Raw genomic sequence first — 19,123 nt, 5'->3', positions numbered from 1 at the left:
GTTTTCGGGTATAGTCATGTTTTGAAAGAGAGGATTTATGCAATTCTCTTGTTGGAGTCGGTAAACTCTCGTTTTATCTCTATTTTAAAAAAATTCTACAAACATAACCGCGTATACGATGTACTCTTTTAATGAAAATCCTTCTTTTTACCTTTTTAACCCTATCACAAATCAACATCCTCAACTTTGATTATTGTAATTTTGATTAAGAATCCAATAGTTAAAAAATTCGTCATGTGAAACATGACATGGAAGAATGGGACGGCAAGGGGCAAAAACAAAGGCCCTTAATCCGGGGCGATATGAATGGTAATGCATTTCTAAAGGAATGAGGTTCCCGAGCTATGCGATCGGATCACCTATGGCTATCAGGCCATTGCTTCCTCCTAAAATCACGACCAGGGTTAAGCTTAAACACCCACTTAATTAGTCATCAATCTATCCCCCATGCTATTAGGGTTTGGCTAATCCCATCCTTGTCCTCTGTTCTGGCCTAAGAAAGTGATAGCAAAATGAACACACATAACCAAACCCATTTGAGTTTTACCTCGCGATCGTTCGTGGAAATTTATGACCAGGCATCCAAGTGATAAATGAAGTGTATAACTATTGCTATCATGCTTTACCATTCTAAATTTGTCATGGCAGGAGAAGGGAAAGGAACAATTTGAGGTAATAAATCAAAACTAAAGAGTATATGAAACCATCCTGATGCTTGATGTTAATGACATCTCGAAGAATGTCTATGTCATGTGCATTCTTTCTAATTGACACGAAAAAAGATCAAGAATTATGCCACAACTTACCAAACAGTTTGCATGAACAGATAAATTATCCTAATTGTACAATTAGATTTCAGAAAGTTAACAATCAATTTGATAAAAAAATTGGTCGCCGGAAGAAGCCAGCCCTTTTCCTCTAAGTGATTTGTGGTACCATTGCTTTAGTTTAGAGCACAATGAAAGGAGAAATGAAGAACATACACAAGAATCCATATGCGAGCAGCATTTCGATTAAGAGCCACAATAAACCATGAGATCATACCATAAAAATGGAAACTCCGCACACCAAAGATTTGAGTGCTATAACTGGCCAGCTCTAAACATTTATTTTCTACTCATTGACTTAGACATGTATAATTGATAAGAAGATCACACAGAAACAAGCAATGATAGAGCACTAGTTTTCTCAAATTTCCGATGTATGTCGGTTTCTTATATTCTTCCACGATAGGAACTTAAAACATCACGAATTCATCTAATTCTAGTAGGAGCTCAAACTTAAGCCTTAACATTTCACCTTATCGTAAGTTCTTATTCGCACCAACAATCTACGATTCTAGTTAAAGCAACTCCGAACAAAACTAAAACCAACACCCATTTCTTCTTTATCAACAAATTCAAATCATTCGTACCAATATGAAATACTAGTAGTAATTTACTGCTAGAGTGCAATCTTCAAAAATTGGATCGAAAAGTTTCCAGTGAGGACATTCATCAAACACATTACATACCCATTTCTCCAAACTCAAAACATGAACGAACATCCAATCCAAGTTGAAGAAATTAACAGAAACACAAAATAAAAAACTGGGGTCTTGTATTGGTGTCGAACAAACCTACGGTTTATCTTCTCGAATGAGCTCATTGGACTGAGTCGAAGTGTCTGCCATGAGTGTCTCCGTGTCGGCGGCAGTGTCGTGTTGCTGCAGCTGCGGCTGCGGCTGCGGCTGCTGCTGCTCGGTAAGATTCTCCATGTCTCTCATCCTCGTCCTCACCACACTGGTGACCAGTACTGCAACAACAACAACAGAAACACACCCGATTATGTAAAAATGTGAAATTGTAGAGAGAGAAAGAAATCAAGTGAGAGAGAGAGTACCGGCGGCGGTGCCAAGTGTCCAGACCCAGAGGATCTTCAAGCCCGGACTCAACTCTCTTGGCATTTTCTATTCTATTTCTGCTTTCTGCATTTGGTTTTGCTCGACAGTCGATTTTGGTGAGTGTGGGTTGTCATCTCTTCGAGTGCCGAATGTTGGAGCCGTGAGTTCGGTCTGCAGGGTCGGGTTTTACTTTTGAGTCGGGTTTTTCTAGGACCAAATTGTAAGCCCAATTATCAAGTTTGGGTTTAGGGAAGGCCTAAAGACCGTTAAACTTGGCGCCAATTGGCCCTCTTCGTCTCCTATCTTCATATTGCTGAGTGTTTTTTTTTTTTTTTTTTTTAATTTTGCAGTAAAGTTCTTCTTACTCTAGCATTGCTATCAAGGAAAGTGACCTTAACGAGAAAATTTGTGCTAATAACGTGTTAAAAGTAAAATAAATTAGAGAGATAAGAAAAAGATAAGAGAGAAAGTGGGAGAAGAGATTAGAATATTCGGCCTATTTATAGGCATATTAACTTAGAAGTAAACAACTACATAATAAATACTAGCATATGGGCACACATAAAGTGTGTGAGGAAATTTTTTTTTTTTTTTTTTTTTTTGAAATAGAAGGAGAGAGGAAGAGAGTGATAGAGAATGTGGGAGTGGGAATTTTTTTTTTTTTAATTAGAGATATGTTAGGATTACATATAGGTGTGACTTTGAAAAAAAAACAACAAAATTTGGTTGTATGAAATTACATTTCTGTCTCATATTTCTTATTCATGTTTTGTTTTAATTAGAGGGTTAAAGTAGTAATTTCATAGGGTTTTGATTGACGATGAGTGTTTTATTAATTAGTAGAGATTTATAACATTTATAGCACGTTTACGTAAGGGTAATCGGAATAAGGAAAGGAAATGGAATTCCTATTACGAAGTATTCCATTGTTTACTAAATATTAAGGAATTAAAAAAAGTGATGGAATGTCACATCTCGACCCGGGGCGGATCACATCCCGGGCCCGCTCCACCACCGTAGCACGATATTGTCCGCTTTGGGCTTACCATTCCCTCACGGTTTTGTTTTTGGGAACTCACGAGCAACTTCCCAGTGGGTCACCCATCATGGGATTGCTTTAGCCCCCTTCTCGCTTAACTTCGGAGTTCCTACAGAACCCGAAGCCAGTGAGCTCCCAAAAGGCCTCGTTCTAGGTAGGGATGGGAATATACATATAAGGATCACTCCCCTGGGCGATGTGGGATGTCACATGGAGCCCACATGAAACAAGGAATCCAATTCCTGAAATTGGAGGAACGGGATTCCCTAGTTTTGTTAAGTATTTGAATTCCCTAAGGGTAAGGGAATCGGGAATGGGTCTTTTATTCGTATAATGCCCTCACTGGTTTCTTATTATCCCAACATTGCCCTTCATTTGACACTCATTATGTCATTTTTAATAGATAAAAAAAACCTATTTATATATTTTTATATAGATAACTTTATTATATAAATTTAATTAAGAATTTAATATAATTAATTAGTATGAAAATAATTTATTTATGTAAGGGTAATTTAGTCATCAACTTAGTTTTCATTCCGATTGAAGTAAATTAGTAAACAACTTATATAAACTCAACATCATTGTTGCCATCTTTTAATAATTAAATAAAACCTATTTATATATGCTTATATAGATGAATTTTATTATATAAATTTAATTAAGAATTTAATTTAATTAATTAGTATGCAAATAATTTATTTATGTAAGGGCAATATAGTAATCAATCTAGTTTTCATTCCAATTGAAGTAAATTAGTAAACAACTTATATGAACTCAACATCATTCATACTCCGATTCCAAACAGTTTTAGTAAACAACTTTAACAGAAATCTGATTCTGATTTCATCTCATTTCAATTCTTCTTCAATCCAATTTCCCCTCAATCTAATCTCTCTAAATTTAATTACGAATTAATAAACGTATCATTAATTATTATTTGGTCGTTGCACCTAACAGATACCACTAAACCCCACTTATAGAGACGCTCATAAATATGACGGGACACCTTTTAAAAAAGCTAGGTTTGGTATTTTGAAATTGGGAGATTTTCTCCTTGCAATGACAACTTGATTTTTATTTCTTTTAAGAAAAACATTGAGGTTTTTTTTTTTTTTTGTCTGTTTAAAATTAGAAATAAAAAGAAAAGTAGTTGAAGAGGCATATCTATTTTGACTAACTTGATATATTATTGATTAAAGTTGATTTTGTTGGCAATGTCAGAGTTAGAAATTTTTCACGGGTGGGCTAACTTAAAGACTTAAATCTTTATAAACAAATAAATTTAATACTATATTTTTTTTATAGTATCAACTAGCTTAAAAAAATTTCACAAGGTGAGCCAAGAACTTTCGTTATTCAAACAAATTCAAACTTGTACATATATAAGAAGCGATGAGAAAAAAAAATTGTTTATGAACTGTATTATATAATTAAACCGAAAGAATTCGAATCAATTACTAAATACATGATGAACTACATTCGAAAATTAATAAAAATTACATGTAGAATTTTATTTTCTATCAAAAGCTACCTGGACTACAGCCTAGGATAACCCTTAATGTGGCTATGTGTTTGTTGGTTCTCAACATTACCCCAAGAAAACACCATCGCAACGTCCAACTGAAAATGCAAACAAATTTGGCTCATTTGACTTAAGCCGGGATGACAAAGTTGACCAAGGCACGCGAGGTTGGTGGTGGTATCCAATTAAATGAGCTGTTTTTTGGTGACTTGGCAAATTCATGGGAACTTATATTAAGAAATAAAATAAAATAAAAGATAAAACAATCAAATTAACTACATTACACTATACTTAAGGCCCTTCAACAAACTAAAATTGAACCCCTAATGTTTGTAAGTATATGTATTATTAATATTGATTTGATTAATTGGTATCGTAAACATGAATAAACGAGAGGTTAACAAGAGACAATTGTTTGATCAGATAATGGAGAGAATTTTTAGTGTGTTTGGAACACGAGTGGTAGACCACGTGTCATTATACAAATAGTGGGATATATGTATTATAAAGTTAATAATTTTAAAAAATAAAAATTATCTCCATTTATATAAAAGCATGTAATGTACTACTCATATTTCGATCACAATAAAAAATTTATTCGGATAATCAAGAAGCCACATCAGTCAAAGATACCCGGTTGGGACTTGGCTGGTCAATCTTGGCCAACTCCATCACACTTTGCATAGCAATACCATAGTTTTGACTTTATTAGTTTAGTGTATGCATAGTGTAATTGGGCTCAACCATCATCCGCTCCCACTCCAGGATGTAGTTACCCGCTGCCCACGTTTTTAATAATATTAATTATTATCAAATCTTCTCCTCTTTTATTTTACAGTTGGATGATATTTTTTTTATTTATAAATAAAATATATTTCGTTATGTGCACCACTTCATTGTTTAAATAAAAAAGAATAAAGAAAGAAACTTACATGTAATTAATATAATAAGTGATAATATCTAAAACTTATCACACTATGATTTTTTACTTTTTTTACCTCAACACTTGAATATTTGTTACATACAAGAAGTCCGGATATTTCATTTTTTGGACGTGTGAAGGCAACAATTAGAAAATGACTTGTATAAAGATTTTTTCTTCTTTCGATGAATTGCATTATCTTAAAATTGGCGATAACTTTCCTAAAAAATAAGGAGGCCATAAGATTTTCCTTAAAAAATTATGAAACACATAAAATCTTGAGAAGTAAAACCTTAAATCATGAGCCATGAATCCATGATCACACAAAAGGTCGTAGGAAGGAGTTAAACTAAATACTATATTCAGAATATCATTTTATTTGTGTGATTTTTATCATATTTGCTACTCAATTTTTTTTCAAAATATAGATATTTCAAATTTACAACAAGAAATTTCATATGACAAATAGTGAACTTTTATCAGAACTAAATAAGATTCGAATGTATAAGACAAAAATATTGCATAAGAATTTTAAATAGGACAAAAATATTTAATAGGAGTCAGTTTCCTATTGAGATTTACGACGGAGACTGACTTGTTCTATATATTCGCTGTTCTGTTCCATTCCGATGAGTCTGACCACTACTCGCCTTCTCCACACAATCTCCTTCTTCCCCAAATCTCCTCCTCCTCTCTTCTTATCCGCTGCGACTCGAATCTCTTCCTTCTCCAAGCCCTCCGCATTCCCCTCCCTCTCCGCCAGGCTATCCCTCTCATTTCACATCTCCACCATGGCCGACGCTCCCGACGCCGGCATGGACGCCGTCCAGCGCCGCCTCATGTTCGAAGACGAGTAAGTACCTCCCTCCCCACTTTGTCCCTGCGTTTTCTTTTATTTTTGAGCGGTTAGGTTGATCTGTTTGTCATTTGGTCTTTTTATTTTTCTGCTCGGGAAACACCGGAACAGTAAATAAAATGAAATTCATAGGCTTTTTCTATTCTGTTTCCTAAATTCTAGCTATTTATTTCAAATTTATTTTCTGTTGATTGTTGTGTTGTGGTCTGTTTGGTTGCTCAGAATTTGGAACAGATGAGTAACGAATAATTTGTCAAAGGTAAGCTGTGATCGTGAGTTAATTTTCTTTGTGAATACTCCAGTTTCTAGTTGACCAAACAGAGCACAACATAGTGGAGAGGAAAATATAATTAGAAAGACACAAATGTATGCACAGGCTGAGCTCTCATCTGAGCCAATGATACTTAGAGCTCGAGTTTTTGTTCGATTTAAAGGAGGCTACATCTGATCTGAAATCCCGAATTGGTTAGGAAGTAAGAACTGAAACAACCATTTATTGCTTTCCCCTTTAGTTTCTGCGTCTTGCCGAAAACATTTGAATATGAGAATACCAATCAGCTGTGATACTTGTTCATTCCGCAACGGATTGGAATTTAGCTAGGGAGGTTGGGATGGAATAGGAATATTATTAGCTCAACATGCTAAGTAATTCCGCAACACTAAATTTTGAATTCCATTCTAGATTGGCTTTAGTACTACTAGCCATAACTACCCACGGCGGATTTTCATATTTTGGAAATAACGTTTAGGGCGTAATGTAATGTGCACAACCGGTCTTTATTATGCGAAAATTATCACTAGAGAAAGAAGGGGCAACTCCCCCCACTGAGCATCAGTTGTCTCTTCCATCCGTTCAATCGGTGCTGCCCCTTGTCCTTGTCCTTTACGATTTTAACCTTTGATATTCACTCCAATGTATATTCAGGTGTTAGTCACTCCCTGGAGCTGACAATCTATTTTATTCAAATTTCTGCAGATGTATTCTGGTGGATGAGAATGATCGTGTTGTAGGTCACGACACCAAGTACAATTGTAAGTAACTTTGCTTGGATTAACCTTCTCATTGCGAGATTTCAGCATGATAAATTTTTTATTTTTAGAAATTAATATTCTGTTTCAATGGTTTAGGACTTGAAGTTTTATGACTTCATGCCATGGCTTATGATGTAGTACTTGATAAACCGTTCTAGGACATCTTGAATTTGATTTGAGTAAGATAGAAGTTCCGAGGGAAGAATTTTTGTCTCCTATTTTAATTTATTGCAAAGAAAACCCATAGTAAAGGATCATATTTCCTTGGAGCTTGAATGTACTTGGTAATAATGCCTGCTCTATACATGTTGATACAACTCTTGGTGTTCTTTCTTGCACAACTGTTGGTTTCTCAAGTTTTAATGTATTCTGTGAACTGCAGGTCACTTGATGGAAAAGATCGAATCTGAAAATTTGCTTCACAGAGCTTTCAGTGTCTTTTTGTTTAACTCAAAGCATGAGTTGCTTCTTCAGGTATTTTTCTTGGATCATGCTAATTGAAAGTCACAGTGGTGGCAGCGTTCAGTTGAGAGTCGTATTTCACAAGATGTTCCATGGTAGAAGGGTGCATCCCGAGGATCTTGAGTAATAATAATAGAATATGAAGAGCGGATGACTGTGTTTTGCTATTGGTGGCATTGATTGTTCGTTTGATATTTGTGGATAATTTCTTTATAACAATTGTTAATTATAGTGTTTGACATACTCATTGTGCATGTCTTTCTGTGCACAGCAACGTTCTGCAACCAAGGTAACATTTCCACTTGTGTGGACAAACACCTGTTGCAGCCATCCGCTGTACCGTGAATCCGAGCTTATTGATGAGAACTCTCTTGGTATATTTCTCTGTTTATCTTACCTTTCAGAGTCAATTTTACTTGTCCTATTGTGACTTAGTCTATCAGTTTTTTATCTCCATTTTGTTTCCAGGGGTAAGAAACGCTGCTCAAAGGAAGCTTTTGGATGAACTCGGTATTCCTGCTGAAGATGTGCCAGTTGATCAGTTTATCCCGTTGGGTCGCATGCTGTACAAGGCACCTTCTGATGGCAAGTGGGGAGAACATGAACGTAATATTCCAACTCGAGTTACTGTACATTGTTTACTATTTCGTATTTGCAGTTGATTACCGTCTCTTCACTGTCCAAGATGCATTTGTTAGACTGGTCGTGATGATTGAACCAATTGTCTTGTTTCAGCTTTTTGATATTTACCCTGTGTGTGTATTATGTTTTGTTTGCAGTTGATTACCTTCTCTTCACTGTAAGAGATGTTAATGTGCATCCGAACCCTGATGAGGTAGCTGATATCAAGTACGTAAACCAGGAGCAGCTGAAAGAGCTGTTGAGGAAGGCAGATGCCGGGGAGGAAGGTCTGAAGCTGTCGCCTTGGTTCAGGCTCGTTGTGGACAACTTCTTGTTCAAGTGGTGGGACCATGTTGAGAAAAACACCATCAAGGAAGCTGCTGACATGAAAACCATCCACAGGTTGACTTAAATCGAGTCTGCTGGGAAACTTTGATTGTGGTTTATTATACTTGGTGTTTTTTCCTGTTCCAATAAGTTTGGACTCGTAAGGTGTTCCCACGGGCATTTTGTTGTTGTTGTTACTTGATTTAGTTCGGTTCTTTCTTGACCGAAACAAGTTTGTTAAATGCCGTGGTTTTGTAATTTAGAACTGATGAATCAATAAGAAACTTTTCGCCTCTTTCGTCATGAAACAGGTTCACAAATTTCTTTTCTGCATGTTTGTCTCAGCAGGGCAAGAACTTGCTATTTAGTCCTGCGAAAATGCCTCAGTGCCAGTATTCCATGCCATCGTACAGCATTATGTATTTAAACTTTTACACGTGTTAGTGCACAATTGGTTCGGATACCACGGTTGTGGACTTCAATCACAAGTTGCCAGCATTAGAGCACTCCCTTGTGTTCAAGGGACCGCACATCCCACATCGGCTGGAGCAACAAAGTCACCGCTCTTTATATTGACTAAGGAGGGGCACAAACAGCACCTTAGGGTGCTGGGCTGGGATATACACGTGTACCTCAACCCTAAACCATGCCCCGATTTTACGGGTCAACCTGTGAGGGGTCTTTATCCGGTGTTTCCCCCTTGCGGTTAAAAAAAGAAACAACGACGCCTCGCGCTGTATATTCCCGCGTTGACAAAAAGCCCTCGAGAGGTTCGAAGGTGGTACTGCCGACGCCTGTTGTTCGTCCTCTCTTGGCTTTCCCAGGTGTCTCGCGGTGCTTGTTGTCCTCACCTCTCGTGGCACCCTGCCCTATTTTTATTCTCTCGCCTCTTATTTTCTCCTATGAGATAGGAGAGATTATAGTGTCATTTTAACGGAGTTCCGTTAGCATTTCTTTTTCTTTTCCTTAGCATTTTTTCCCCTTTTCATACACACAACGGCTAAATTTGCTGAAGGTTTATTCTAAAAGCCTTGTAAAGTTATATCTCGATAATTGTATGGATGTCTTTTATGTGAAACTTCACATGTATTGAGTTTCAACCGTCCTATAAATTTTGGCAAGGCTGAAATTGTCTTCATCAACTGTGCATATTTAGCTGTCCAATTATGTAATTTCAATCTTTCTATCTCATTCGTCATGTGATGCATCGCGTTAATACGTCAGCAGCACCATAATGGTGTATCTGGTATAATTAATTGTTAATAATATGACTATGCAGGTGTGAACATAGATCAGTCTCTTTTCAGAACCAAAAGCCACCTATGATGTGCTCCACTTGTTATATCAACTACAATTTAATTAAAATTTAATAATGACACAGAGTCTTTGCGTTGAATACTTCACCAAACTTTCTTTAGCATTTTCCTTTTGTTTTTACCTTTTAGATTTATTTTGTAGATTCATCAAGTTTATTTCTTTCTTTCAAAGGAGTCATCTCCCCAAAACTATAATCTATCTTTCCAAATAATCTCATTAAATAAGGGGAAAAAAAAATTAGGAAGGTTTAACAAAACATTTTCGGTACTGTTCACTTTTAACGAAAAATCACATTTATACATTTTTCTGGTACCATTCACTATACCTTTAAAAATGGCAATTCATTAAAACGGAAGTTTTTTTGGACTTTTCGTTAGTTTTCCTAGAAAAATGTTTGAAAACTTTGAGTTTTAGCGATAAAAATAAAATAAAAAGTAAAGTAAATAATACCAAAATTAACTTTTTAGTATAAAAATACGATTTTTCTTTAAAATAATCAGCACCGAAATTTTTTTTGTTAAAATCCCCAAAACAAAACTCAACTAGTGTAAAAGAAGAGAAAAATACTCTTTGAATAAATAATGAAGGAAAACAAACAAACAAACAAACAAAAAAAAAAACAATAGATGAAAAGGACCGTATCTTGCACGCGTTTTACAACCTTTATGTGGTGTATGCTAATTTTATTTATTATTGTTAGATAAGTTTGAATTTTGAAATTTGTACTTATTTACTATACGAATTTCGAAATTCAAACTTATGTAATAGTAATAAATATGATGATAAAATATAGCTCGTTAAATAATGATGAGTAAAAATGCTTTCTAAAACAGATCAGATTCTCTCTCCCCCTCAGAACTTCTTGCTTTTCCTTCCTCTTCCCATGTTTATAGTGAGAGAGACGCAGACACAGACACCCACAATCATAACTCACAAGTGAACTGCTCAGCTGTGTTCCGGTGTCCTGCTCCATCGTTCCAGGTATCAACTTTTCATATTAGCCGCCGGATTTCATCTCCTCTCTTGTCTTGATTCATCTGATTTGGTTATCCGATTGATCAAAATTGGTGTCAAATTTCAATTTCTTGCATTTCTCTGGCATACAGGCCGACCCAATATGAAAATTAATCAACTTTTTCTTTTTCTGTATTGATTTGGATCATTGGGTCAGGTGTCTTGCTTGGATTTGTATGAAAATTAGATTAAAACCAGCTTCTGCGATTAATAATTTAATGAATGATTAATAGAGTTAAGATTTCTGATTAATCTTGTTAGTTCTGAATATGTATAATGATGCGAACAACATAGAGATCTAATCCTTGCGTGTGTTTATGTGGATGAGGTTTGGTTTTTTTTTTTTTTTTTCCCCGAGTTCAGAAGGCATGTGAACTTATGAAAATTTGTATATGATTAATCGTAATTAGTTTTAACTTTTATTAGGAGGTTGAGATTTGTAATATATTGTGCAGTTTTCTGTAATTTGAGTGAATCCAAACATGTAAGATTTACAAATCTTCTCTGCCTTGTGTATTCTTGAAAATGGCGACTTAATACAAAATGCTGCTGGTTTCAATTGTTTCCGGACTTGGAAAACCATGTCTGAGCTGGGGGAAAACGATGTTAGCGTAATTTATTCAAAGAGTAGTATGCATCCTATATTTGAATTCTTGAAAATGTTGATACTTTGTTAGGTGATCATCTCGGGGGTCCTATTTGTTGCGTATATTTTCCTTTTTTTGCTGTGACTGGTCATTGTTGTTTGTTGCAAATGAAATGAGTAAACCATTTTGAGCTTTTGAATTTTCTCATGTTGAAGGGAATTCTGCAGTGGTCCTCAGCTCTACAAAATGTTTTTTTTTTTCGACACTCATAGTTGAAGCGAAGATAATTGGATTATGGCAGCGTGTGACTTGAAATATTGATGGGGTTTTAAACTATCCGTATCATGATTTTAATTTGCACGACTCCATTTCAAGCGCTGATTCTACTACTGAGGCTTCGGTTGATCTTAGTGTGTGCAAGACTAATATTGCAATCTTTGCATTGTAACCACTTTATGTCTCATATAAAGCATACTTCTGTAACATTTAGTGTTTGGGATTCTTATATTTTCATTTCTTCCATCAAATCTCTCATGACATCCTCTACGTGCTTTGCTATAACGTTTCCCGTGAAACCTTCTATAAGTTGCCTGTTGTCAGTCTAACACATCGACCCTTGTCTTGTCCTGAAGCTGCTGGGAACAAATGGCCTTGGTTACAACTGCTGAAGTTTGCGACGCTCACTCGCAGTTGATTGGAAGTGGTGATCTTCGGGTGCTTGAGCCAGTATTCCAGAGATATGGCCGGCGACAGGTCTTCTCTGGACAAATAGTTACCTTAAAGGTATTTGAAGACAATGTTCTTGTTCGTGGGTTTCTCGAGGAGAAAGGAAACGGCAGAGTACTTGTTGTGGATGGGGGTGGAAGCAAGCGGTGCGCAATATTGGGAGGCAACCCTGTAGTCCAAGCTCAGAACAACGGATGGGCAGGGATAGTGGTCAATGGCTGTATAAGAGATGTCGACGAGATTGAAGGCTGTGACATCGGCGTGAGAGCTCTTGCATCCCATCCCATGAAAGCCAACAAGAAAGGGATTGGAGAGAAACAGGTGCCGATAACCATTGCCGGGACAAGAATCTGTGACGGAGAATGGCTTTATGCCGACACCGATGGAATTCTGATCTCTCGTACCGAATTATCTGTCTAAACCTTAAACAAAGACCCTTCGAAAGGAAAATTTGTTTCCTGCAAACTGTTGTCCTGCAACGGTTGCAGAAAGATTTTCTCCTTCCGAAGACGAGTAGTATTCGCAGCACGAAATCTATGTCTTTCTTTCTTTCAGTTGCTAAGCTGTTGTACCTTTGCCTCATTTTCCAACTGTCTACTGTATTGAGCAACATTACACGATATCGAACTCTTAACTATGTTTTAGTTGGTTTATCAATAATGATAATAATTTGATCAGTAACTTAGTCATGTGCATTAACACAAGGCAACAAGTACATAATTTTTTACATGGTTTACATCGCCTTATAAACAGACCGATTCCGAGTCCCCGACTTCCTCAGGAGCAGCAACACTTGCATCGTCTCTTGTAATGCTGATTGTTGAGGGTCCAGATGAGCCGACAGTTTCTGGCAAATTCAAATCCCCACGTTGCAAGTAGATTGCCTTTCTTTTGCTTCTGCTTCGTTGCCATTTTCTTAGCAGCTCTTGAACATCCTCGCTCTCGTCATCTCTAGATATGGCTCGTGATCCCCTAGCACGTTGCCTCCGCTCTGCAGAGGATGATTCTCTTTTACTGCTATAACTCGGGACCTCAGCGACGTCCCCTGCTGCTGGGGTTGCGGCAGTACTGGCACTGATCGTCGTCATTGGAAAGAAGAGCGGCCTGCACCAAATCATGAGAAGTACGAGGAACATAACATAAATGTATAGAGAGGTCCAGACGTAGGATGTCCACTTCCAGCTGCGCACCAATTGTTTAGTCCAAGGCAGCTGGGAGTTCATCACAATTTCAGCTTCGTACAACTGTGGAATGTACGAGGTTCCGGCCCTTGGAATTAAAGTTACTCTTATGGCTTGAGTTCTTGGATAATGCCCTTCCTTGTTCTTGATTATTTGGACCGTTAACTTCTGGGTTTCACCAGAGATTCCTAGCAGCAGAGGAACTCCCATCAGAAATGTTCGTGTGAGTCGAACCGGGAGGCTTCTAAATCGCAGCATGCAGGGCTGGCTTGATCTTGTAATCACATCACCGTTCACTGACAATTGTTCTGCACTCAACTGATGGCCATATCACCAATTAGTTAATTAATTAGTAACAAACAATAATTTTAGTCAAATTATGACCAATCTCATGTAATGTAACACTAGTCAGGCTTTTCCCCCCCCAAACTTTCAAATGTCGATTTCCCCTCTAGAATTTTATTTCGACCAATTTTCCCCTAAACTATTATAAACGACCAATTTCTCATACTGTCATGTTATTTAATTGTGGTAGCGAGATACAAATTCAAGGAGAAATCGGTGAAATACACAATAGCCTCGACGAACATATGCACGGACGAACGTCTTGGACAGACAACTTTTTGATGTAACACATCTAATAAGTTAATAACTGAGAGATGGATAAATAGATACCTGAAAGACACCAATGTCCCTATTGAAATCAGATTCAGGCATCAAAAGCACCAAAGAGACATAAAAAGTGTGTCCAACAGGAATTCCCCTCACAGGCTTCCTAGAATATGAACTCTTATGTCGGTAAATATCATCAGCAGAACCAAATGCAAAGACAGCCGTCGGATGAGGCTCCGTGTAATCGAAGTGCAGCTGCTCCCTGACGAACACCGGCTCCTCCACCCAAAGATTCACCAACCCAATTCCGAAAAGAGCGGATAAAAGCAAAACCATGACCAAAACCATGCAGACATAAGCGGCCCCGAGAAGCCCGAATCCGATCTTCTTGAGGAGGAGGGCGCTGCCGTAGGTGATGGTGGAGGGGACCTGCTGGACGACAGATTCGACGGTTTCTTTGGCCTCCTCGGCTTGGTGGTAGGACTCGGAAGCGGCGGACAGGAGGGAGAAAATGGGAGCGGAGAGAGTGGTAAAGCAGTTGTAAATCAAGTCGATTTGTAAAGACGCAAGCTTTGAGAACCAATCTGTTGGTTTTGGTAAGCCATATTCATCATCTTCATCAAATATTGGTGTCTCTGGCGGCAGCCACGGTGGGTCGGTGATTGTTGAGTTGGGGTAAGTAGCTTCCATGTCCTTTGAGTCTCTGACACTGAGAGAGAGAGTGTGAGAGTGCTGTCGTAGCTTAGCCAAGCCAAACATAGCAAGAGGCAGAGCTCCAGGTGTGTAATGTGCATGAAAGGAAAAGACGCGACGTGGAAGTGTGGCTGTTTGAGGGGTTGACATCTGTTCTGTTCTGTTGTAGCTTAGCTTTATATATTAATTTTTAGAAGGTGGTGCTTCTTTACACACTTGTTCATTTATCTTTTAATTTTTTTTAATTTATATGATCTGACAGTTATAATTTAGTGTTTTGTAAATATGATATGATTTTTAAACATAATTTTTAGCTTTGGTCCATTTATGTTTAATTTTAAACATCAATTTTGTTTGATTCATTCGATTCAACAATTATATATAAAATAGAATGTGCGTAACTAAGGTTTTTCATAATAAGCCGAAAAATTTAAGAGTAAATCCAATATGTTGAACTCATATAGTAATCACACTCATAGACTAACAAATTTGAGTGTAATTCTAATATATCGACCTCATGAGTTCAATATATTAAACTGATGAATTCGTATACTGAATTCATGAAGAGTTCGGTATACTAAATTCATGATTGTGATGCGTTACTATTTACTAAATTCATGTTAGTAACATAAAAAATTGGTAAGAACGATATATGTACTTTGCAAATTCATTTTCAGTAGGGTTTGGTGTTTAGTGATATTTTTATTTACCTTTAAGTAAGAGTTTTTATATTCGATTCTTACTGATTTCACTGTCTTTATCAACTAACAATCTAATTCATGATTTCACTATGTCTAACAACTAACCATCTAATTCATTAACTCTTTCTACTAGAGATCAAATCTTCTGCACTCAAAATAAATGTGATCTTTCTATGACCACAATCATTGATATATATTAAATTTTGAAAAAAAAATTTTAAAAAAAAAATTCTACTGTTGAAAAAAAAAAAAAAGATAGAAAAAGAAAACCTTAGTCAGCAACGGATCTTGCATATACGAACAGTTTCACTGAAGGAAGCGACAGAGTTGATCAAACGACAACGTTTCGACTCTCCCTTGCTTCATCTTCTTCGCGAGACGTCTCGCCGCCGACTCTGCTTCTGAAACATTTGAAATTACGAGACCCGCGTAATTAGCACATGATAATCTCCCTGATTAAGCAATGCAACAACCTTTCGTCCCTCAAAGCCGTACACGCCGCCGTCCTCAGAACCCATGACCTCCACCTCAACCTCTTCCTCTGCACCAACCTTATCGCCCACTACGCCTCTCTAGGCTCCCCCTCTCACGCTTACACCCTCTTCTCCGCCGTCTCCTCCGCCTCCGACGTCTTTCTCTGGAATGTCATGATCAGAGGTTTCGTCGACAATGGCCTGTATAACAAAGCCATTGCTCTGTACAGTAAAATGTGGGACGTGGGTGTTAGACCCGATCATTTTACTTTCCCTTTTGTGATTAAGGCTTGTGGGTTTGCTCGTGATTGGAGATTGGGTAAGAAGGTTCATGGAGATGTGATTGAATGTGGGTATGCATTAGATGTGTTTGTAGGTAATGCACTTATCGGTTTGTATGGGAAATTTGGGCAGGTTGAAACTGCACGGAAGGTGTTTTATAAAATTCCCCAGAGAAATGTGGTTTCTTGGAGTTCGATGATTGGGGTGTACGCGCAAAATGGGTGCTTTGAGGATGGGTGGGAATCTTTTTTAATGATGTTGAATGAGAAAATTACACCCAACAGGGCTTCCGTTTTGAACGCGATGGCATGTGTTTTTCAAGAGAATGATGCTGGTGAGGTTTGTGGAGTTGTGACCGGTAATGGACTTGATTTGGACCGTTCAGTTCAAAATGCTGCAATGCAAATGTATGCACGGTGCGGAAGAATGGATATTGCTCAGGTGTTTTTCGATAGGATCAGTGATAAGGACTTGGTGTCTTGGTCATCCATGATCGAAGCATATGCGCAAGCTGATTTGCCTCTTGAAGCTGTTGAGCTATTTAAAGAGATGAGAGAGCAAGGGGTTCTCCCTGATTTGGTGGCACTTCTAAGTGTTGTTCGCGCTTGTTCAAGTTTAGCATCGTTTCAGCAAGCGCGTTGGATTCATGGACTTGTTATTCGTAGCTTTTTCAGCAATTGCATTGCGCTTGAAACTTCTATAGTTGATCTATATGTTAAATGCGGAAGTTTGATGTATGCTAGAAGGGTTTTTGATGAGATGCAAGAAAGAAATATAATCTCGTGGAGCACCATGATTTCAGGATATGGGATGCACGGTCATGGAAGAGAAGCAGTTGACCTCTTTCATCAGATGAAGGCTCTTATAATACCAGACCACATTGCGTTTCTATCAGTGCTGTCAGCCTGTAGTCATGGTGGGTTGATTGCCGAGGGATGGGACTGCTTTAATTCCATGAGTAGGGATTTTCATGTCACACCAAGGCCCGAACATTATGCATGTATGGTTGATCTTTTGGGACGAGCTGGTCGACTGGATGAAGCCTTTGAGTTCATTGAGAGAATGCCGGTAAGGCCAGATGCTGGTGTATGGGGATCACTTCTCGGAGCATGCAGAATTCATTCAAATACAGAACTGGCTAAAATTGCTGCTGGACATTTATTCGAATTGGATGCAGGGAACCCAGGGCGATATGTTCTAATGTCCAATATTTATGCATCTTCTGGGAAACAGAAAGATGCTGATGAGATTAGAGATTTAATGAAACAAAGAGGGTTGAGGAAAGTGGCTGGTCACACCAGTATAGAGATTAAGAACAAGGTCTACACATTTGTGGCGGGAGATCATTCGCATGCTCAATCGGATTTGATCTATATGGAGCTGGAGAAATTGATAAACAGGATTCGACAAGAAGGGTACAAGCCGGATTTGAACTTTGTGCTGCATGATGTGGAGGAAGAGATGAAGGAGAAAATGCTGTATGCGCATAGTGAGAAGCTTGCAATAGTTTTCGGACTGTTGAATTTAGGACCGGAAAGTGTGATCAGAATAAAGAAGAATTTGAGAGTTTGTGGGGATTGTCATACAGCTTCCAAGTTTATCTCCAAGGTTACAGGAAGGGAAATTGTAATGAGAGATGCTCATAGATTCCACCATTTCAAGGATGGTGCATGTTCTTGTGGGGATTATTGGTGAACATAAACTCGTTAGCTTAACAAGTTGTGTTCATGTCAACCCGTTAAGAAAGTAGTAGTTGTAGCAAGTAAATTCTTTGGTTTAGTTACATAAAAATACTATACTTGTTTAATGTTTACTTAGCGTTGGAAGGCAAACCTAAGCTTAGCGAGGTTGGCTTAAACGTACGTTAATAGAGGAGGAATTATTACTCATTGTTTTGGATTATATAGGAAAAGCAAACCAGCTTCTCAAGATTTGTGGCTAGCCATTAGCATAACAAATCCCACGCTTAAGTCTCGAACTTCTAAAACATAACTATTACATTATCGAAAAAGAAATGCTAAAGCTTCCTATTTTATAATGTTCACACAAAAATTAACGTTAATCAGTGAAGAGGTAAAGAATTCATAGAGAGTTTCATTTTCGACATAGTTTCTTTAGCATTTCTCTTATCGAAATAAAACTACACTAATTACTAATCAATGAGCTAATATAGAAAATGTGCCAAGTAAAATGGATTTACTGTGTTTGGTACGTGAATTAAGTAAATAATACTTGGTAAGTATTGTTGCATCATGCCTAACTTAAAAGGAATACAAGCAATCAATTAGATAAGGTTAAAACTTGAATAGAGTTTGACGGAAATATTTTCTTAGTCATGGTGACATAAAAACTCATAATCACTTATCCTTTGATTTGACACTAAAAACTAGATGGTCATTTTTTTCAAATCCAAATAGTATTTGACTATTTTTTGTTGATCATCCACTGTCCAAAAGTATGAGACTCTATAGTCGATAAGCGATGAAATTAAAAGATAATAATGCAATAAAAATAGTAGAAACTTGAAGAGAAAAAGAGAAATGTTAAGAAGATTGGAATTGGATCATCTTCAAGGCAATGCCTCAGGATTCTACTGACCGGACAACATGTGCCGCTGGATTTTGATCCAATGACTACAAATAGAAGGGTCCCTCTAAAAGTTATAATGATCGTAGCCGTTAGATCAAAATCCAACGACTCATGTTGTCTGGTCAGTAGAATCCCGAGGCATTGCCTCGGAGAGGATCCAATTCCAAGAAGACTCTCTCACTTTACAGTGAGACTTTTCATGAACTCCTCGTCATTTCATTTTTTTTTACAGAACATTTTATAATATTGGTACGAGAATTGTATCAAAATATTAAGAAATTC

The 19,123-nt window shown here is 37.4% G+C and overlaps 4 protein-coding genes across 4 annotated transcripts; 3 read left to right on the top strand and 1 right to left on the bottom strand.

Moving 5' to 3' along the window:
* Positions 1-5,930: 5,930 nt before the first annotated feature.
* Positions 5,931-8,961, top strand: LOC137722513 (isopentenyl-diphosphate Delta-isomerase I). The gene is made up of 6 exons (XM_068461529.1): positions 5,931-6,221; positions 7,201-7,256; positions 7,639-7,730; positions 7,990-8,092; positions 8,187-8,324; positions 8,498-8,961. The coding sequence occupies exons 1-6, from the start codon at positions 5,998-6,000 to the stop codon at positions 8,749-8,751; spliced, it is 867 nt and encodes a 288-aa protein (XP_068317630.1). The 5' UTR covers positions 5,931-5,997; the 3' UTR covers positions 8,752-8,961.
* A 1,862-nt stretch (positions 8,962-10,823) lies between these two features.
* Positions 10,824-12,991, top strand: LOC137723130 (putative 4-hydroxy-4-methyl-2-oxoglutarate aldolase 2). Its single transcript, XM_068462299.1, has 2 exons — positions 10,824-10,964; positions 12,217-12,991. Exon 2 carries the CDS (start codon positions 12,230-12,232, stop codon positions 12,728-12,730), a length of 501 nt encoding a protein of 166 aa, XP_068318400.1. The 5' UTR covers positions 10,824-10,964; positions 12,217-12,229; the 3' UTR covers positions 12,731-12,991.
* A 62-nt stretch (positions 12,992-13,053) lies between these two features.
* Positions 13,054-14,946, bottom strand: LOC137722230 (seipin-1). The gene is made up of 2 exons (XM_068461187.1): positions 14,167-14,946; positions 13,054-13,809 (listed from the first exon to the last, which is right to left on the bottom strand). The coding sequence occupies exons 1-2, from the start codon at positions 14,944-14,946 to the stop codon at positions 13,054-13,056; spliced, it is 1,536 nt and encodes a 511-aa protein (XP_068317288.1).
* Positions 14,947-15,846: 900 nt separating this feature from the next.
* LOC137723805 (putative pentatricopeptide repeat-containing protein At3g49142) lies at positions 15,847-18,120 on the top strand. The gene has a single exon (XM_068462997.1). The coding sequence runs from the start codon at positions 15,938-15,940 to the stop codon at positions 17,945-17,947; it is 2,010 nt and encodes a 669-aa protein (XP_068319098.1). The 5' UTR covers positions 15,847-15,937; the 3' UTR covers positions 17,948-18,120.
* Positions 18,121-19,123: the final 1,003 nt, after the last annotated feature.

The sequence above is a fragment of the Pyrus communis genome, chromosome 17 (assembly GCF_963583255.1).
Source record: "Pyrus communis chromosome 17, drPyrComm1.1, whole genome shotgun sequence".
NCBI classification, from domain to species: Eukaryota; Viridiplantae; Streptophyta; class Magnoliopsida; order Rosales; family Rosaceae; genus Pyrus; species Pyrus communis.
Note: the sequence above shows the minus strand (reverse complement) of the source record. Positions and strands in the feature narration are given on the sequence as shown.